This window comes from Ictidomys tridecemlineatus, chromosome 11, assembly GCF_052094955.1.
Source record: "Ictidomys tridecemlineatus isolate mIctTri1 chromosome 11, mIctTri1.hap1, whole genome shotgun sequence".
Taxonomy (NCBI): Eukaryota; Metazoa; Chordata; class Mammalia; order Rodentia; family Sciuridae; genus Ictidomys; species Ictidomys tridecemlineatus.
In genome coordinates, this window is record NC_135487.1 from 98261630 (window position 1) to 98284711 (window position 23082).

Below are 23082 nucleotides of genomic sequence, written 5' to 3' on the forward strand. Positions count from 1 at the left end.
AAGATTACAGGATTCCTTGGCTGACAGTGAATATTACTCTGCACCATTCCAGAGGGTACACTTACTTTGAGTTGTTTTATCATTATACAGCTTTTGGGGAGTATGAAGGCCTTGACTATACCTGGACAAAAGCCAAGGGAATGACTGAAGACCCCCGAACTAGGCAGAACTCGGAAATCAACTTTTACTTTGACTCCACAGTCCTTAATAAAACACAGTAGACAACCAATGAAAATCTCTAAAGAATGAAGGCTACACATTTTCTGAGTAACTCAGTCAGGAATGCCTGATTTAAGAAACTATAGTTTTTGTGAAGCCAGAAGGTCCTTCAACTTGATGCCAGATGTTGGCTCCACCAGTAACTTAAGATGACTTCAACTCTCTATACCCTGGTTCTCTCAGTTTTTAAAACAGGATTTTGTCACCAAAATGAAATGACTTAAAATTTTTTGAAAGCAAAAGATCTTGGTGGCAACTCTCCATTTTTTTTTTCTAGGCATAATCAAGCAAATACATTCATATATCTTTACACAAAGGAGCTAGCAGTGTACACATCACTTAGCACTTTTCCCCCTTACTTAGTTTATTGAGAACTTTCTACCAGGACAATAATATAGAGGCAACTCATTCTTTTTAATAACTGAATAACAGTCCACAGGATAGTTTTCTTGAATTTTTTTTTCAATCATTGTCCTATTGATGGATAGTTGGAGATTTTTGTTCGTTTGTTTTGCTGTTACAAATAATGATCCACAAATAGCCTTATACATTTAACATTCACAGGAGTGCCTTTATTTATGAGAAACAGAATAATTCTAGGGATTAATTGAGCAAAGGAAATGTTTCTTTTTGATTTTGATAGATAGCAACACATATCAAAATGCAGCCACAATTCTCTCATCAGAAGCATACGGGCATGTCCATTTTCCCCAATCATTATGTCAGCCTTTGATGTTATCCGATTGATAGATAATAATCTCTGACAAAGGTTATTTGCATTTGTCTCTTTCAACTAAAAGTGGAAGAATTCACTATTCCCTGATTTATTCCTTACTGTTTAATAGGAACTTCATAAATTTAAGTCTAGTGGAGGTACCATTCTGCAGCAATGTCTGTTTTACCAAGTAATAGACAGAAAATTCAAGGGAAAGAAAGTACATAAAAATCCATGGTTTTAGTTCCTGAAGTGGATATAACATTCAAATGCCAGGATAGAGTAAAGGAATTTGATCCAAATTGACTGCTCCCAAATTAGGGAACTGGGTTCTGGGAAAGGAATAGAGTTCCTCTGTTCACACTGCTCTGCTCCTTGTTCAAACTGCACCTCACCATGATTTATCCAGATGCTGTTTCTTGTCCTGAAGTTCTCTTTTCAGGCTCTCCACTTCAACCTTCAGCTCGATGTTCTGAAAAGCAAACAGGCATTTACCATCATTAACTGCCATATTTGGGTCTGGATTTGTTTCATAGTTTCTCATTTCATCTAAGCCCTTTCATAACCCTCCACTTACATGGGAATTCAGATGAATCGGTAATTTAGTCAAGAACAATGGATTGTACAGCTTCAAGATTTCCCCTGTACTCCTTATTTGTTCTCAGCCTGTTCATCATTGTCCCTGGATGATGAACACTGCCCAAGGCTATTTGCTCTTTAAAACATTAGATATCAAAGTGTATATTAAAACAATTTTTTCTTACTAATGTAAGTTTACTCCTTAAAACCAAATTGCTGGGGCTGGGATTGTGGCTCAGTGGTAGAGCACTTGCGTAGCATGTGTGAGGCATTTCGTTTAATCCTCAGCAAGACATACAAAATAAATAAAATAAATAAATAAAATAAAAGTATTGTGTCCATCTGCAACTAAAAAAATGCTGTCTGCAGAGTTATGTTTTAGATTTAATTATTTTATTGTGAGAATTTTTTAAAACTATACTTTCTTTGCCTTTACCATGAATTTGACTTTCATAAATTAAGATAAAAGGGGACTCTGATGTTAAATCTATGCAGGAAACAGTTATTTTATTTTTTTTGAGGTAAAGCAGCAACAAGTAAGATTCTGGCAAACAGAAAAAGAAAATAAAAACATCCCAAGTATGAACAAAGATTTGATGAAATGCACGTGATGCTTCCAGTGCAGGTTAAGTGACTTGGTGAGTGGCAAGGAGTGGGAGAATCAGTAGAGAAAATAGTATGAAGCCAGATGTAGTGATGCACACCTATAATCCCAGCAACTCAAGAGTCTTCCAAGGAGGATTCCAAGTTTGAGGCCAGCCTAGACAACCCAGTGAGACCCTATCTCAAATCAAAATGTTAAAAAGGCTAGGGATATAGCTCAGTGATAGAGTGTCCCTGGGTTTAATCCCCGAACACTACTCTCAAAAGTTTGAAGCTAAGTTTGGAAAAAGTCATGCCAAAAGAGATCAAGGATGTTTAGGCAAAAAATCACCACATTCAGGTCTGTTGAGGAAGGAACTTGTGATAGATATGAAGATAGGTGAGTGGCCAGATGAACAGGAACTGTCTGCGGCCACACCAGTACAGAGAAAAAAGACCCAAAAGACATTTAAGAGGCAGATTCCATAGGGCTTCCTGACTTGTGAGATTCAAATTAGACTAGAAGGTGGAGCAAAGATGATGCAAAGATTTCTAGCACATGCTTAGTGACATGCTCTTTAACTAAAATAGGGAACAGAAAACAGAGGAGCAAGTGTCAGGCGGAACAAGAGGGAGTCTGCAAATGTTGGTTGGAAAAATACTTTATCTCATCTTACAGATGAGGGTACAGAGGTGATTTAATCCTTTCCCTGCTAAAGGCCATGGCACAGGATTAAGCAAAAAGGATGTGACTAAGAGAGAAAGAAGCCTTTACATCATAGGTTGACAAAGTGACACAGTGGCTGGAGCATTGAAAGGCACATCGTGGATACTGGAACATATAACAACCACCAATACCTAGGTTTCTTTGAGTCCAAGGGAATATGCCAAGCTAGGGTATCACTTACTTTTGGGAGGGACTTCATAACACCTTCTCATAGAGGAAGCAACAATACTAGATGGGAACAATAGACACCTCTTTGATATTAGAAAGTCACTGAGAATTAAAGAATTTTGGAGCTGGACGGCAGTTAGACCCAAGGTGTTTTTGATCATATTGCTAGTAACTTTCTAATCTGATCTATTGAAAAGAGTGCTAGCTGATCTCCTAAGAAAACATGTACTTTTGGCTTGGTTTATAGAACATACAGTGAGAGCAGATGAAATTAGAGTATCTTAATTGCCTCACGGCTCATAGCATTTAAGAAGAAAGTAATGGCCTGCTCTTTTCAGAATATTCTCTAAAGTTATTTTCTGAACACTAACACTAGGGTTACTGGACTTAGAAATTTAAAATATGGGATGTCCACTTCAATTTGAATTTCAGATAAGTAATAAATTTGTATTGTTAAATGTTCTTTGTCATATTTGGGACATACTTAGTTAAAATATTCTTTGTTATTGATCTGAAATTCATATTTAATTCAGCATCTTGTTCACACCAAAAGATGGATAACTCACAATGCTAACTCCCTCTAAATAAACAACTAGTAGTAAAGAATATTTCAATTTTGTATCAGAAAACAATCCAAGATTCCTATATGAATTCCATGACTTAGTACTGGAAGAACTATTCATCTATTCTAATTGATAAATTAATGAAGCAAAAGATTTAATAAGTAGCTACTGCGTCTTAAACTCTATGTTCAATAGTAAGAGAAATACAAATATCATCATAAGAAATGGTCCCTAAGCTACAGACCCTCCATAGAAATGACATGAATTCTGTCATATTCCATCATCTGTTACATGGAGATAAGTTCCTTCCTCATTTATAACCTGTCATAGAGGGTTATGAGACATAAATATATTAAGGACATGTAAAAGACCTAGTGTTTTTGAACATAAATATAAAAATTATTATTATCATCATCCCAACAACAACAATGGCAGTATTATCATCCAGGGACAGCAGCAGTTTGATTTCTGTGAGACCACTGTATTTCAAATGAATTCAGTACTCAGAATGCGATGCTGAGAAAGATGAATCCTATGTTTATTATTTCTGCCACCAACTGATTCATTTGTTAACCCTAGGTAATAATCTGCTGAAGTTTCTTTACCTGGAAAATGACACAGAATGAGTAAAAAATACTTAAAATGTTATGTGAAAGAAAATGTAATGTATATTGATGAAGAGTTATTATCAATGGTGTTCCTTATACCTGGCTAACTGATTAAATCATAAAGCCAGATATTTGGTGAGCCATCTCAGATTGCTCAAGCTTCAGCAGATTTTTTAAAAACCTCAATTCTGAAAACACTTGAGATTTCAAATGACCAGAGCTACATAAATGACTTTGATTAGTTCTCAATCTCATGATGTAATACAGGAAATCTCTATCATATATAAACTGATCCATACTGCAACTTTTTTTCATAAGAAATCCTTGAGCACCTAAATAAAAGCAAACATACAAACAGTGTGGGAGGCACTGTGAAAGAGTGAAGAGTACTGATTCAGAACTAGAAAGAAGTAGGTTCCAATGGTGGCTCTAGCACTTTCCTGCTAGGTGACCTTAGACAGGTTATCTAATCCCTCTGAACCTCAGTTTTCTCATAGGTCTTATGGAGCTGGTGTGTGTGTGTGTGTGTGTGTGTGTGTGTGTGTGTGTGTGTGTGTGTGTGTGTGTACGCGCATGCACACTGAATATCAAATCCAGGGCCTCACATATGCTAGGCAAGAACTCTACCTCTGAGCTACATAACCAGCCCTAGTTCCTTCCTTCAGGTACATGGTGAGAATTAAATGTCAATCAAAGACCTCAGGCCCAGTAGGAAAAATATTTAAATCTAAAGGGAAGAAAAATTGAAGGTATAAATTATAAAGGTCCATCCATTCTAAATCCTAGATAAGAAAATAGAGCTAGTTCTTGAATTAATTTGGCCATAGACTCACATACATAAAATACCTTAGCATTTATCTGCTCCAAGTCTCTCATTTTAAACAGAAAAATTGAAATCCAATTGAATCCAGTGTTCCACTTTGGCTTCAACATTTCAGCCAGAGAAACCAGCTCAGAAGACAATATCCAGCTGTGCCTGATAGTAGAATGTGGTGTTATAAAATTAGAGAACATGTTGTATTTAGTCCTTGAAGGAACATATAGAGGGGGTATGATGGTAAAGAGCATAAGTCCTGAAGGCAAGAACAGGGCTGTCAAGTCACGTGGCCTAAAACCCTTGATCTCCTTATCTATCAGGGGAGCTGTAATGGTACCAATTTCTTATGGATGTCAAGAAGATTAAATGAAATAATGCACAGAAAGCATATTGCCTAGCATGCAGTAACCATTCAAAAAATGTTAGTTATTATTGCCTACAAAAACAACAATTTGTCATCTCTGACCAGGATAGCTGGATTTCTTAGCCATAATCACATATTAAACTAACACTATGTCATAGAAAGGGATAAATAATTACTACACAAAAAATGGGATGCCCCAGGCACCTGCAGATGAATACACACTCAATCAGAACTACTTTCACTTTAGCTTTCTCATTTTGAGATAAATAGCAAAGAGAAATGAAAACGAGGGAAAGGGAAAAGAGGAAAGACAAGAAGTAAAATGAATTCTTTAGACTTTAGCATCATGTCTATTCAAATAGACGATAGATTTATGAATCTCATACCAAAGTGCTAAAATAGCTCTATCTCCACAAGATTAGATACAAATCTTGTAATCAATTATTCTAGTAGACCAAAGTAATTTCGTGGGTGCTACAAAATCTTACCACATGGTAATGCAAATACAAACCAATTTACAATTCCAAAGTCTAACCCTTTTGCAACCTCTTTTCTGTAGAAAAATCACTACATAGTTTATCACATTTATTTGTTCTCCACGAGTGAATATGCATGCATAAATCATTACAATTCTAAGTATAACTTAAATGGATCCCAAATTAACCACATCTGCTTATTTATCACCAAATTTCATCAGCTCTTCCTCAAGATATCTAGGGATATTTATATATTCAAGAAAGGGGGGCTGGAAGGAGAGCTCCTCTCTTTCCATGTCTCCAAATTAGTATTCACCCAACTAACTCAAGGAGAGGTTTCAGTGGTGAAGCTCAAATTAAATAGGAACAACAACAAATTTTCAAATTTTTCATTATAATGTTAGTATCTAGACTAAAGGATAGGGCTAATAAAAAGTTTGTGGATCAATCATGTTTAATTAGACTTTCTCCAAGTCTGCAGCTTGTTTTGTTTTGGGAAACACCACTGGGTCAGAGTCTTAAAGCAATCAGTGTTAAACATAGGATCCTACTGAAATGATTTCTACACTGGTACCAGAGTTAAACACAGTATCAAGTTAAAAGCAAATAGCAGAACTAATTACTGGACTCCTTTCAAGTCTTCAATTTTAACTCTTTAAATTATCCATTGTTCTTGTAATTCATAATGTGCCTATCTCTTTTAAAAAGAATATTTTCAAATTCTTCTGTAATAAAGCCATGGCATACTAAATCCTAAAACCCTACTTTTTTAAAAAAACAAAGAGAAATGGCTTTGCATTATCAATTAAACAATCTTAATCCAAAAATGTGTCCATCTTTTTATCATAGGTCAATAGTTTACACACTGTTTCCCACATAACAATAATATTCCATGAGCCATTTCTATGAGCAGGCAAGGGAGAAGTTAAAATTGAAAAAGTACAGTTATAGCCAGGAGTGTTGACATGTCCACTCCACCTCTTCTAAGTCAGGTCTTCTATATCTCTTAGTGTTGAATGGGACTTTAAAGGTCTCATGGGAAATATGGCAACAAACAGGTATTTCTTGTACTCAGTATGCCTGCAACTCAGTTGAAGAGATAAGATCAAAATCCAAGATAAAGCTTAAAATGGTAAAGGTGATAATTGGTGAGGCAATATAAATATGACTGGAGTTGCCACATAAGGTTTATTAGGTAAGATACACAGAAGTGAAGGAGGTCATTACAGATGAGGAAATATGGTTATTAAAATAGAAACTGCTATACACCCCAAATATACAATTGTGTTTTAATAGCTCACTTACTCCAAGCATGAATATTTGATAGGGGAAAGTTATAGAACAATTACAAATTTCCATCCATAAACTGTGGGGTAGAGCCATACGAGGGAATATTATTTAGGCATATAAAAGAATGATAAATGCTTCAACATGGATGAACTTTGAAAGCATTGTGTTAAATGAAATCAGCCACACACACAAAAAAAACTATGTTATGATTCCATGTACATGAAAAGTCCAAATTAGGCAAATCTATAATGATAGAAAGTAAATTGACGATTGACTAGGGCTAGGGGAGATAGGGAAATCAGTGATGGTTCATGAGTAAAGGTTTCTTTATGGAGTGATGAAATGTTCTAAAATTGATTATGATGAAGGCTGAATGAATGAAAATCTTTGGAAACACTGGTGTGTACACTTTGAGAGAACCCTACTGTTATTTTTTTAATATCTCACTAAAGTCATTACAAAAATGTTTCAAAAAGCCCTAGAAAGTTTTCAGTAGTTAAATGATAAACATTGTTGCAAATGCACTTGCCACAGAGTGTGGTATATAGGAATACTATTACTACATCTGAACTACAGAACAAAGCTATACATTCTCTTTGAGCTTCTCCAATGGAAGTAATCATCTGGTATTCCTGAATCTCTTTCCAATCTTGCCCTCCCCTCTAGCCTTCCTTAATACCATCTTATTAGGCACTCCCTGAGCCTCACCAGTATCAGAGTAAATAATCTTATATCTGGTCTCTCCGACCTTGGTTTCTCCTCTATTTACATTTTTTCCAAAAGTATAACTCTGATTATTCCATTCCTTGTTCTCAAAAAGTCTTTCATGATTTTAAACTGTACAGCAGTGAAATTTCACATGACAGACTGTATTTAAAATTTGATCTCAATCTATAATCCAGCTTGATCTCCCATCATTATCCACCAGCCTAACTAGATTTCCAGAATACACCCTAGGCTTTCTTGGTGCCACATCATTGTTCTTCCTTCAACTTCATCATTAAATGCCATATTCCTTATGAAGCCTTACTTCATCTCTCTCCCAGTTAAAATTAATTTATTATACCTTTGATGATATGAGTTTTAATAACTCCTTGTCCTTCAACATTGACACACCATAGGATGCATATTTTTCTATGACTTATTTACCCTTTTGAATTATAAGCTTTCTAAAGACAGAGTAAATGATGATATGGTGGAATTAGCCAAGTATACTGACTATTAAGCATCTGCCCCTCATTCTGTGAAGTTGGGACAGGAATTTCAGGATAGATACATCTAGGTCCAAATGCCTTCCTGCCATTTCCTAGCTGGGAAACCTTATTTTGTGTAAGTAACCTAATGTTTAAGGACCTAATTTCCTTATTTATAAAATAGGAATTTAAAAAATTACCTTAAGGGATATAGTTAGGAATAAGTGAGCCTATGTAAAGTACCCAGCACAATGTCTGATTTAAGTGGCTGGCCACTGTGAGTCATCCAAGGCCCAGTGCCTCACATCTATGTGTGTAGTAAAAGCATTGAATGAATGAACCAACAAATGAATAAACTTGCAAGGAAAAGGTGGACAAGAGGCAGAGGAAGTGGGGTGACAACGATGTTTGCTGAGTAAGTGAAAAGGGATAGAATAATGCTGTGAGACTGTGTGAACAACTTTTTAAAAAATTTTTACTTATATATGACAGCGGAATGCATTACAATTCTTATTACACATATAGAGCACAACTTTTCATATCTCTGGTTTATATAAAGTATATTCACACAAATTCACATCGCCATACATGTACTTTGGATAATAATGATCATCATATTCCACCATCATTTATTACCCCATGCCACCACCCTTCCTTTCCCACCCCTCTGCCCTATCTAGAGTTCATCTATTCCTCCCATGCTCCCTCTCCCTATCCCACTATGAATCAGCTTCCTTTTATCAAAGAAAACATTTGGCATTTGATTTTGGGGGATTGTCTAACTTCTCACTTAGCATTAACTCCATTTACCTGCAAATGCCATGATTTTATTCTCTTTTATTGCTGAGTAGTATTACATTGTGTATACATGCCACATTTGTTTTTATCCAGATGTATTGAAGGGCATTTAGGATGGCTGTGACCCTGTAGTATGCTGTTTTTAAGTCCTTTGAGTATAGACCAAGGAGAGGGATAGCTGGGTCAAATGGTGGTTCCATTCCCAATTTTCCAAGAAATCTCCATACTGCTCTCCATATTGGCTGTACCAATTTGCAGTGTACCACTAGCAGTGTATGAGTGTACCTTTTCCCTCACATCCTTGCCAACACTTACTGTTGTTTGTATGCATAATAGCTGCCATTACAGACACTTCTCAGAAGGTGACATATAATCAATCAACAAATACATGAAAAAATGTTGATCATCACTAGCAATTAGAGAAATGCAAATCAAAGTCACTCTAAGATTTCATCTAAAAAACTTTTTTTTATCTGAAATCTTGAAAAGATTTTCTCCATTAGAAGCTGAGAAGAGCCTCTAAGAGGTAAACTACTACCCTACTGAAGAACAGTTGAATGCAATTTAGTTTTACAGCTTCCTCTTCCTTCTCCCTTCTAAAAGGGCTGTTCTCTTCCTGTGCACTACATTAAAACTCAGAGATAAAGATCTCCAGATCTGAAAATGAATGTTCCAGAGGGAAAAACTGAGTATGAACTGAGTATTAGGTGGTATTAAGAAATCATCTGTAAACTCTTTGTATAATAATATTATAGTGGTTATGTTTAAAACATAAATCTCTTAAAGTTACATTCTCATGTCTTCCCAGGTAAATCATATGATGTCTGAGAGTTGCCATAAGGAGAGAAGGATAGGAAAAAGAACATTGCAGAGAGATCAACTAAAAGAACAGGAGAGGGCCGGGTTGTGGCTCAGTAGTAGAGCACTCACCTAGCACAGGTGAGGCACTGGGTTCAATCTTCAGCACCACATAAACATAAATAAAGGTATCGTGTCCTTCTACAACTAAAAAATACATATATAAAAAAAAAGAACAGGAGAATGTCGGGTGCTGTTCAAGTAGAGACATGGGTCCCCAGTTCATGGGACGGGTACATGGCAGGTAATATTCTTTTTATATTTTTGTGCATTTAAATCTTTTCAAAATTAAAAGTCAAGGGGGGCATTTTCATCACAAAAGATAAGCATCTACATGCTTTTTATTTTTTCATTTTCATTTCTGGAATTACCTAAACTAAGGTCATTTGTAGCAAAGAATGTATGGCTCCCTACAACAGCTTTTTTAGCTACCAGATTTGCATAAAACAGTGGTGTTGAGTCTGTTTCCCAAGATTAGGAATAAAGAGAATGAACCTGCCTCTAGATTGCCTCTCAAATTTGAGAAACTCAGAACCCACTGAGTGTGGATTGTAGGCAGGAAAGACAAGGTGCAGAAATAAACTACAAAGAAGATGTGTTTAAAGAGGAATATGCAACCTCTTTAATTGATCAGACTAAACTAATAAAAGCATATTCTCTCACTTTATCTCGTATCATCCTTTAGTCTCTCCAACTCTCACAGGGCCTCACTTACTCTCTTTCTCTCCTTTTCACCTGCTGGCACCATCTAGCTTGACCCATATCCGCTAGTCTAACACGGGATCACATGACATCAATCATTATCTAGCAGCCACCTTTCTGATAACAGGAATTCTGAGTGATGATAGTATACAGAGAGATAGTATCTAAGACCTCTTGGCCACCCTCCTCTAAACACAAGGTCTTTTATTACTTGAAGAAACCAATCATAAGTGCCCTTGAATGCCACCAAGGCTCTGCCTGAGCTGCTGTCAGTCTGAGATGGCTTCTCTCCATCTTCTCTTTCTAAACTTGTTTTCACTAAGAGTCATCTCAAACATCTTTCCCTCTAGAAAACTTTCTCTAACTCAGTATGACTATAATTTAACATTCGTACCACAATCTTCTTAAATTAAAAAATGAGTACTTACACCAGGGCAACAGGCAAAAATCAAGGCTTTCATCAGAAGGTATTGCACTCACCTCATTCTGCCTGGTATCAATGATTTTTAAATGCCTGGATCTCCATCTGGGTTTTAGAAAAGTACTTTGCCTTCAGTAACCATCAGTATAAGCTTAGGGAATAAACATCATTTGTCTTGAAATTGCTGATTTATATTTTTGTTTTATATTTAACTTCACTTCCCTGCATTCGTGTGTGTGTGTGTGTGTGTGTGTGTATCCACTAATCTGTAAACTCCCTGATGACAGAACCATGTCTTATGCTATTTTTCATACCCCTGAAAAGAAAGACAGAAAGAAGCTTGATAGCATGTCTAATCAGTGAGTAAAATATTTACTGGATATTAAAGTTCCAAAATAAAATTGTATTTCTTGGCTTTATAGTACTTGACCTCAAGAAGTTCTTTGTGTAGTAAGAGGCAGGTTAGGGGTCAATGAATACAAGAGATGGCATTACACCTTTGCAAGACATAGGAAAAAGCCAGAGAAGGCAGGCCTTCCACAAAGGAGTCTTTATCTGGGACAAAAATAAAATCGGCCAAATTCCACTCTAATCAATTCTGTAAAGGAAAGAAATCCAAAAACAAATGGCTTAGCAGGAAGAAGTCACAAAATTTTGTGAGTGGACCCTCACAAACTCCTGATTATTCACCCAAAGTGGAAAGAAACTATTAGTGAGTGAGTTGGATTTTAAAATCTTTTCTTTTTGAAAAGAATAATATTCCTTCTAGGAAAACAAGAGTTCACAAATATTTTTGTACACAGAATGAACTTCTTTTTTTTTAGGCTTCTCCAATATCCCTGGGGAAAGGTCATTATTATATAATACAGTGAAGCACAGAGTATTTTCTTGAGGAATATTTTCTGTCTTGGACAAGAGACAAGGGACTAGTCCTTGGATCCCGGAAATATATTTAGTAATTTCCAGAGGAGTTATTTTATAAATGAATTTTCTTTCCATTAATAAGTCTTAGAGCAAAAATAGAACCCTAATGGGTCTAGATCTATCTGCTCTGTCATTAACTTTGTGACTTTAGACCAGTCACTCCCAAAGATTTGTTTTTATACAATTATCTTAAATTAGAGCTTTCCCTCTTACCCATAAGAACTGTCACTATCTGCTCTCATAATCTTTTACATTGACATAAGGCACCTAGCCAGAAGGTATTCTAGTGCAAAACATGAAGTTTTTAGATTTTAACACAAAGTAGAGGAAAGCTTTGATTTAGAAATACAATTCCCTGCCTTTCTACAGATTTCATATTCAATTTCTTTCACTAGTGAAATTAAGGCCCATATTAGACACAGTGGTTGCCCCAACATCTGACAAGTGTCCTTCATTGCCAGGGAAAGGACAGCAAGGTAGTGTCCATGGCCTCAATAACCAGCCGACAATGCAAGTTTAGGGCACTCTCCTTCTATTGCCTGCTTTATTATCCAGTCTCCCAAAGAGATGGAAAAAAATAAGCAGAAAAGTTTTGAGTTTGTACAAGGATTCATAACCAAATGGCAAAACTCTGTTCAGGTCATTGTTTTCAAGTCTAACCTATGTTAGTCCTTAGTAGGGGCCTCAAAACAATACTCTTTCTTTCCTAGCCTGGTTGACCTTCATTAGACAGACATCCACACTTGAGTAAGCATGAGGCCAAAGTTCTAAGGAGATCAGGTATTTATACAAACACAGATAGGGCTCAGTTCATGTGTGCATGCCCATGTGCATATGTGTATGAGAGGTAGAGAAACAGAGATAGAGAGAGAAAATACTCTTTGGCCAGAAGATAGGTAACTGACTTGTGATATGGCAGCATTTTTTTTTTATTCACTTGTTTTTTCATCAAATATTTAATGTACTGCTGGGGATGTATATCAGTAGTAGAGCATTTACCTAGAATGTGTGAGGCCCTAGGTTTCATCTCCAGCACCATCAAATTAATTAATTAATTAATTAATTAATATATTTAATTTATAAGGCATTCTAATAGGTATTAGAGAAAGACACAAAGCACAGTCCTCAGAGAATTTATGGCCTATGTTTTATCAACTAAATAGTTACTTTATAGTAAAATATAATAAACAGAAGAAAACACAATCAGATAGCTGCATGGAAATATGCACAGGTGGCAGACATAAATAGCAACAGATATACAAGTTAAAGCAGGTCTGTTATGTAACTACTGGATTTAGCTTCCAAAGAAACACACCTAGACACCATTCAAGACATATCATATCTTGGGCTGCTTTTACTCTCAGCAACCCTGGTCTTCTAGGGATGGCAGGTATATAAATATGAACTATAGCACTGCCAAGAGAAAATTAAGAATCTAGTACTTGGGCAGAGGCAATACAAAATATAGGCCTTAAGACTAAATAGGCCTGGGTTCCAACACCAGCTAGGTTGCATTCTATTGAACCACATGAAACTGCAGATATTTTTTACAGTTCATCCTCTTTATTCTAAAGGCAAATCTCTTTAACCTGTTTCAATTCCATTAAGTGTTCATGTCAGGGACATTGCAACAATTAAATAAGAAGATTTAAATGAAAACACCTGACATACAGCAGGTATTTGATAAATGTAGTTTCCCCAAAGGTAGTCAGAAGCATGAATCATAGAAGGGGTAGTCAATTTGGGTCAACACTGAGTTCAGGAACCCAAGAAAAACAGATTCAAATGAGATGTCTTTGGATTTTGCCACTGGGAGAGGCTATACATATGTGGATACATATACCATACAGAATATATGGGAAATCTATCTTCTGCTCAATATTTCTGTGAACCTAAAACCACTACAAAACATAAAATTTATTCTACTTTCTTAAGGAGACAAATGCGAAAAACATGAGGTGTGTTGCCTGTTTTATTTAGACTCTGAACACAGAGGTCCTAAGATACTCATTGCCTTGTTGTTCACATTGACCTCCAATTAAACCCTTCCCCATGTGTCATGAGCTATTCATTCTCTATGGTCACTCTGTTAAAATCTTGGTTGAATCCCAGAAGCCTCTGTAGATCTGGCACAACTGAGCTGGCAATGAGAGAACACACACATAAATACAAATGATCTCAGTGATTCTCTCCCCTCCCCAGTACATTCCTTAGCAGGACAAGTCTCTCTCTTGGCAGGAGTCTGTTTTCACAAATAGGACTGGCTGGGCTTAATTTAGCAAAGTCAAGGCCCCCTGTGAAAGCCAGGGGTGAGGCTGGAACCCGTGCAGTCGCCCAGGACACCTTATGTGGAGACAGGAAACCAGTCCTATTGAGAGGCTAAAAGGAATGTTCACAATGATTTGTTTCTCTCAGCTATTGGAAAACTGGATTTCACAGGAAACATCCTTTGCTTTCCTTGGTTTCTTACACAAATATACTCTTTAAGTACCAGGTACGGAATTCATTTCAAAGTATAGAAACTACATTGACTTTTCTATAGATAAATTGGTACATAGGAAACTTACGGCCTGCTAAATATTTTTAAGTTATCTGTGGCATCTAACATAATCTGATATTTATCCCCAAATTCAGCTTTCAATTTTGGATTGATACTTGTTTTGATTTATTCTTCAAGAAGGATAAAGCCACTTAGGCACACTGAAAAGTCCGGGACCATTTTTCTTACATTGAAGCTTATATAAAAACTGAACTCTAACAGCTGGCAGTCACTTCCTTTTTGAAAGCCTATTTCCTAAAGCAAGGCAACTCTTTTGAACTTAGACTTCTGCTCCAGACCAGGGATAGCACTTACCCTACAGATATTAGAGCTGTGCTATCCAGGATGACTGGTATGAGCCATATGTGGGTTACTGAATCCTGGAGATGTGACTAGTTCAAACTGAAATGTGCTATGAGTATTTCAGAGATAGTGCACATCAGATTTCAAAGACTTACTATAATAATGTAAAATCTCTAATAATTTTTAAATGTTGATTTCATGTTGAAATGATAATATTTTAACTATATTATTAACATTAGTTTCACATGTTTCTTTTAATTTATTTTTTAACATGGTCACCAAAGAATTTAAAATTACATGATTACATGTACGGGCTGGGGTTGTGGCTCAGCGGTAGAGCACTCGTCTAGCACATGCAAGACCCTGGGTTAGATCCTCAGCACCACATAAGAATAAATAAATAAAATAAAGGTATGGTGTCCAACTACAACTAAAAAATACAAATATTTTAAATAAAATTACATGTACAGTTTGCATTCTATCTCCTAACATTTACAGGATGTTAGGAAAAAGATGTACTAGCTTTACGTATGTCATGTGAAGAAATATTCTGACTTCACAGTTAATCCTATGATCTAATCACACCTTAAAGAGTTTTATGGGATTATGGCATTTATCAATCATCAAAACACAGAAATGAGGGCTGGGGATATAGCTCAGTTGGTAAAGTACTTTCCTCGAAAACATAAGGCTCTGGGTTCAATCCCTAGCATCACAAAAAAAAAAAAAAAAAAAAGAAAAGAAAAGAAAACACAGAAATTACTTCAGCTAATTAAGAGTGATAAAAAAAAAAACACTGAGGAGGGTGACAGCAGAACTACACTGAACAGAGGTCAGCATCATAGCTCAGGCGATTAAACTCTTTAAGTTAATGACGGCAGAGACTCCCTCTATCCTCTCATCATTGTATCCACTTTGGTAGCAAAAGCTATATATAGAAGGTGATTATATATTTATCAAACCAATGAATGTTGTTCAAGATAAATATACAAGCCGGGCATGGTGGTACATGATTAAAATCCCAGAGGCTCAGGAGGCTGATACAGGAGGATAGAAAGCCAGCCTCAGCAACTTAGCAAGGCCCTAAGCAACTTAGAGCAACTGTCTCTAAATAAAATATTTTTTAAAAAGAACTGGGCATGTAATTTGGTGGTTAGTGCCCCTGGGTTCAATCCCTGGTACCATAATAATAATAATAATAATAATAATAAGTAAATAAATACACAACCCATTTTTAAAAATCCTAATCTTCAAGAATATGCTCTGCTTACTCGGACCTTCTCTTAGTGTATTTGCTTCCCAACATACCAACCCCTCTCTTGGAGAGACTGCTCAGTTTCAGGAAGAGTCAACAGTTCAACTACAGTTCTCTGAAGACAGCAACTGTGTGACTCAGGAGAAGGAGATAGCAAAGGATAGAAAAGTGAGTTTCTTACCCACCTTTTCTGTACAGATGAGACTCATCTGCAACTTCTAGGGTATTTGCAAGCAACTCATGAATTTTCTAAATTTCTGTAATGGACTCAACAATGTTTATGTTGAAAGTTATGGAGGATATTTGAAATCAGTCCAGCCTATAATATGTTCATAATCTAGAAGTAGACTTTTCTCTTTTTTTAATATTTATCTTTTAGTTGTAGTTGGACACAATACCTTTATTTTATTTATTTCGTATGTGATGCTGAGGATCAAACCCAGGGCCTCTCATGTGCTAGGTGAGCATTCTACTGCTGAGCCACAACCCCAGCCCCCTAGAGATAGATCTTTTACATATATATACAGAAAGATAATTGCCAACCAGAGATTAAATAATATGTATCAGTGTATCTGAACTGTAAGAGCACAGAAAAAGAAAGGATTTCAGGCAATGGTGATAAGGAAAAGCCCACCAGAACAGGTGGAACTGAGTTGGACTCAGAAAAACAAGTAGGATTTGGATATGCAGAAAGAAAATGTACAGATATTCCAGGTGTGGACAAGGATGTGTTAGCCAGGCACAGTGGTACATTCCTATAATTCCTAAAGCAGGAGGATCACAAGTTTGAGGCCAGTCTGGGCAACTTGGCGAGGCCCTAGGCAATTTATAAAGGTCTTGTCTCAAAATATAAAATTTTTGAAAGGATTGGGGATTTGGCTCAGTGGTTAAGCACTCTTCAGTTCAATCCACTGTACCAAAAAAATAAGGATGAGAGCACACATGACCAACAGGAATGAGCACACATGAGGGAGAAACTCATTCTAGGAATGTGATTGAAAATACATATAAGTGGAAAAATAAACTTGTTTCCTACCTCACCAAAACAACAATAACAACAACAACAAAACATTTGGAAGTCTCCTCCCACCATATCTGTCCATCTATTAACACCCTTGTTCATATACCATGTCTGTCCAGTTGTGACCACAGATTCACTATCCAGACTCCTATCTAAAGCCAAACTTTCCAATTGCACATTAAGTCCCATTTTCTCTACCAGTTAACAACAACATTCAGAAAGTCTTCTCTTCCTCTTCAGTCATTATTTTGCTTTCTACTGAAAAATCCTATTCATATGTGTACATGGAGTTCATCTGTCTTTTTAAAAAATTCATACCCTTACCTCCCATTTCTTTGTTCTTCTATGAACCAAAACTCTTTAATGCAATCATTCATGTTCACTGAATCTAATTGTCTCCTCCCATTTTTTCTTAAGTCCACTACCATCAGGCTGATGCTTCCACCATTCCACCAAAACTAAATAAGATCACTAATGACATTCATGTGGCAAATCCAAAGATCAGTTTAGTCAGCCTGTCACTCAAGCTATCAGCAGCATTACAGATCCACTTCTTCATATCTGTTTTGGTCAGTTGTTTCATTGCAGTGACTAAAGAACCCAACCAGAACAATTTTAGAGAAGGAAAAGTTTGAGAGGTCACAATTTCAGAGGTCTTAGTTCATAGAAGGCTGGCTGCATTCCTTGGGGCTTGAGGTGAAGCTGAACATCACAGGCAGAAGAGTATGGCAGAGGGAAGCAGCTCATGTGGTGGTCAGGAAAGAGAGAGAGAGAGAGAGAGAGAGAGAGAGACAGACAGACAGACACTCCCCTCTCCAGATACAAATATAAACCCCAAAGCCACGCCGAATTTTCCCACCTCCTCCAGCCACACTGTACCACATCAGTTAGAATTCAGATAATCCCTATCAGAAGATTAATTCACTGATTGGGTTAAGACTCTCACAACCCAATCATTTCTCCTTTAAACCTTCTTGCATTGTCTCAGACATGAGCTTTTGGGGGACACCACATCTAAACCGTAACGATTTGACTTCCAGAACTCCAGATACTTTGGGTTTTCCTCTACTTCACCAGTTTGTACTTCCTCTGTCCCCTTTCTGGTTCTTCCTCTTTTCTCCAAACTGTTAATGTCAGAATGACACAGGGCTTAATCTGTTAGTCCTTTTCTGTTCCCTTTTGGTAGGTCTAACCAGGTTGGTGATCTGATCTAGCCCCATGGCTTTACATATCATCTACATGCTGATGAGTCCCAAATTTCCATCTCCATCCTAACCCTTTTCCCATAACTTCTGACATATACACAACTGCTTACTTGATATTGTGACATGAATGTCTAACCAATACCTCAAACACAAAATGACCAAAATTGAACTCCTATTCTCCCACCCTCAAATGTACTTCATCCATAGCCTTCCTTGCCTCAATTATGGCAACACCAGCCTTCTTGTTGCTTAGGCCCAAAAACTTCGATTCCCTTCTTTCTCTCACATTCCACAGCCAATCCATGAGCAAGTCGCATTGGATTCACTGTCTTCACCACTTCTCCCCATGATCATTGCTATTACCTTAGTGTGATCATCATCACCCATTTCGTGGATAACTGCATGGCTTCCTAATAGTCCTCCTGCCTTCTATCCTTGCCTTTCTGTGGTCAGTTTACAGTACAATAACCAGATTTAATTTTTTCAAAAGTCAAATAGGACTTCCATTTGATAGATCAATCCTCTGCTCAAAACCCTCCAATGACTCCCTATGTGACTAAGAGTAAAAGCTGAAGTCTTTTTTTTTTAATTTATTTGTTTTTGGTTAGACACAATATCTTTATTTTGTTTATTTATTTTATGTGGTGTTGAGCATCAAACCCAGGGCCTCCCACATGCTAGGCAAGTGCTCTACGGGTGAGCCACAACCCAAGCTGAAGTCTTAAATACTGTCAACAAGAGCCTACCTGATCTGCACCGGCTCCACAACCTCTGGGGCCTCATCTCCCAGCATTCTTTCCCTATCCCGTGCTGCTTCAGCCCACAATGGCTTTTCTGTTTTTTCTTTGCCTGGAATAGTCTTCCCTCAGTCATCTGGTTGCTAAATCCCTCATCTCCTTTAAGTCACATTTAAAAATCACTTTCTAAGGGCTGTAGCTCAGCGGCAGAGCACTTGCCCAGATGTGTGAGGCACTGGGTTCCATCCTCAGTACCACATAAAAATAAATAAATAAAGTAAAGGTATTCTGTCCATCTACAACTACAAAAAAAATTTTTTTAAATCACTTTCTATGGTTTAGCCACTTTAGAAACAGTTTGGCAGTATCTTATAAATTGAAAATACGAATATTATGTGGCTTAATAGTTTCACTACTGCACATTTACCCAAGAGAAATAAAACAAAGACTTCTATACCAATATTCATAGAAGCTTTATTCCTAAAAGCCAGTCATTAGACACAACCCATATGTTCATCAACAAATGAATGGATAAACAAATTGTATTTTATTTATATGTTGAGCTCCTATTCAGCAATAAAAAAGAATGTGCTGATACAAATAACATAGATGAACCACAAAATCATTATGCTAAGTAGAAGAAGCCAGACACCAAATTCTGTACTATCTGTCTCTATACACATAAAATTCTAGAACAGACAAAACTTCTGTACAGATAGAAAGCAGATCAATGGTTTCCTGCAGTCAGAAGTGTTAGAGGATTGGCATCACTGGGACATACAGCAACACTGTTTTAGGTGATAGAAATATTTCATCTTGATTGTTAAGATTCATTAAACCATACACTTAATGAAGTTGAAAAAAAAGATGAAAAGAAAAATTAAAATGATAAAAGAAGTGCAATTGGACACCACAAAGGGTGATAAAGGAGCTCAGCATGGAGACTGCCAATCTAGGATGCTCTCATTACCTCAGGTCAGGTGAGAGGGATATAAATGCTGTGAAAGTAAACCCAAAAACAAATACTCCTCCATTGGTCACTCTCATGTACATTTACTTCCATTTCCATCCCATCTCTGTAAAATCAGAAGTGGAAGACTATAATGTGGCTCCCTATAACCCCTGCCCTCCTTGTGTGCAGGCTCTTATGTCCACACTCTCATCTCCCCACTTTGGACATAGACAGGACCTGGTTAGAACAACAGAATATGGCAAAAGTGATAGAATATTACTTCTGTGATTATATTAAGTTTCAAGACTGTCTTCCTGCAGATTTGTTGGATAGCATTTCCTTGCTGACTTGAAGAAAGTGGCCAGATGGAAAAAACCCACAGGGCAGGGAACGGTAGGTAGCTTCAGGGAACTCTGGGTAGCTCTAGCCAACATCCAACAAAAAGTCAATGGCCTCAGTCATACTGCCACAGGAATGGATTCTGCTGACAACCTCCATGAGCTCTGAATTAGATTCTTGCCTACATAAACCTCTAGATGAGAATACAGTATGATCAATACCTTGGCTTTAGCCTAGTGGGATCCTAATCAAAGAACCCAGCTAAGCCATGCCAAGACTCCTGACCTATGTAGACTGTAAGATTGTGTGTGTTTGTCTATGTGTTTTATACCACTGTCTAAATATGGGCTTCCCTGACTGCTTTTCCATACTGCAACCTGCTCTCCATTCTTGTTCTTTTTGACTTTGCTAGGGTTTAGATGTGGTTTGTTCCCCAAGGGTCATATGCTGGAAGCTTTATTGACAGACATTAAGAGGTAGTGGAAATTTTAAAAGGTAGAGCCCAGGGGGAGGTCATTGGGATACTACCTTCAGAAGGGATTACATGGTTATCATGAAAGTGATTTGTTATTTAAAAAAAAAAAAATTTTAAAAAGCAAAACTTTCCTTGCCTCCTCTTGAAAGGGTAAAGTTTCCAAGCTGGAAGGCTTGAATTAAAATGTAAAAGATTAGGTATTATTGAGTTCCTCTGTTACACCCAGATTCCTGAGATAGTTAAGACAACACCCTACTGGCCATTTAGCCTAGGGCCCTGTGCAGTTTGTCACAGGGCCCGAACCAATCAGTTTGAATGTGTACCCTGCTTAGGAATGCCCAATCACCCCTGCCCGAGCTGTTCCCGCCAATGAATTTGCCAATCACATCTCAGAGTTGTTGTTCAATTTCCCCCGCACCTCATGATGATTTGTTCTGATGTATGCAAAGCCCACCGCCCTCCAAAAAGTGTACTTAAGCTCTGCTTGACCTTTGCTCTGGGCTCTGGGCTGCTCTCCCTTCTTGAGTGAGCACGGAGCCCCAGCGCGCTGGAATGGATCCCCAATAAATCCCCTTTTGCCAATTGCATGAAGTAAGTCTCTTGTGTGGTCTCTCCCTCCGATGATCCGCCGGACCCCCCCTTACACTCTCTGGCTTTGGGTCTCACCATGTAATTTTTCCCTCTCACACACCTTCTCACTTATACCATCCACCATAATGTTATGTATCCAGGGGAAGCCCTCACCAGGGCCAGCAGCATGTTTGGACTTTCAGCCTCTAAAACTGTAAAATAAATAAACCCTTTTGTTATGTTACCCATCCTTGAGTATTTCATTATAGTAACAAAACAGGGACTATTTTACCTCTGTCTAATTTTTTCCTTTTCTTTTTCCCCCAAGAGCACTTTCACTTTCCAATGTTATATATATCCTGTCACATACCGAGACTTAATAAACCTCAAGTCCATTATTAGAATATCTCTAACTCTGTACTTTCCCAACGTGAAAAAAATCTCAATTCCATTGTCCTTTACTTAGAAGCCTTTTATTGATTGAATTTTGTTCTTGCTATGTTACTGAGGCTGGACTCAAACTCCTAGACTCAAGGAAATTCCTGCCCAGTCTCCTGAGTAGCTGGGACTACAGGGTACACCTCACTTCCTGCCCAGTTTATATACATTATTTTCTAATATTTTTTTTGTTTGAACAATTTTATATTTCTTCTGAATTTGTGGAGTTTATACCGGACTCAGCACAGTTTGATAGGGCAGCCCTGATTCTATTACTTTCCACATGGAAATTTATACCTGTTTTGCAGGTAAAAATGAGGTCAATGCCACCTTTTACTACCGACACACCAATGAGACAATCTACCTCTTCCTGCTACAGCCTTGGCAAAAGCCACTGTGAAGCTTTTTCTTTCTCTTTGGCCAGACCTTAAACCATGTAGAGTCATTCACTGAAAAACATCATTTACATTTGAAAAAGGACCAACTTTAAATCCTAAAGAACTTGCCAAGACCTACTAATTAGTGTAGAATTAGGCCAAATGGCTGCCAGTACACCAGGTACACTCCCTGAGACTATAGATGTCAAATTTGGTCAAGTGAAAAATAGGGAAAAGACATCTCCTTCATAGGGCTATTTTGTGGTTGAGATTAAATGTGCAAAGTGCATAAAATACAACCTGGTACATAGTAAACACTAAATGGATTTGTTTCCTGATAGGATAAAAATGCAAAGCATTTAGCATTTACTTTCTTGTGTATAAGGGAAAAGGAGAAAAGGAGAGAGATATGGGGTAAAGAAGGATAGAATGGACCTAAAAGTGGGAGGACTACTAATACCAGGAGTTGGGACAAGCCCTGAGACTAGAAACTTCTCCTGGAGATAAGATATTACAAGAGATAAAGAGTCCTCAGGCTGTTTTCCTCATGAGCATTTATTTTCTTTCATTTTATATCAAGACCTATAGATACCGGTCAAAGACTCTGGGCCCTTAAGGAGGGAGAAAGGAGAAAAAACAGAAGACAGAAAAATTAGGAAGTAGTTGAGGACCAAATCTGAAAGCCCAAGGCAGAGTTTCACTCCTAATTGATAACACCATCTTCAAACTGTAGCAATTTTGCTGCAGGCCTCTTTACATTGCCCCCAGAGGGCCAAGCTTTCACATAGCTAAAGGAACCCCACTGCTCTCACTCCAGCTTTGCAGAAGATGGCTGGGGTTATTTACTACCATCCTGACTCAGTCCTC

At 37.4% G+C, this 23082-nt stretch overlaps 1 protein-coding gene across 19 annotated transcripts in view; it reads right to left on the minus strand.

The window, feature by feature from the left end:
- Positions 1-23082, minus strand: part of Pde4dip (phosphodiesterase 4D interacting protein) — a 228908-nt gene that overhangs the window by 108142 nt on the left and 97684 nt on the right. For all 19 annotated transcript variants that reach the window (XM_078026881.1, XM_078026897.1, XM_078026895.1 and 16 more), the window contains one exon: positions 1330-1406. In XM_078026881.1, the coding sequence (XP_077883007.1) occupies positions 1330-1406 (77 nt within the window). The remainder of the gene's footprint in view (positions 1-1329; positions 1407-23082) is intronic.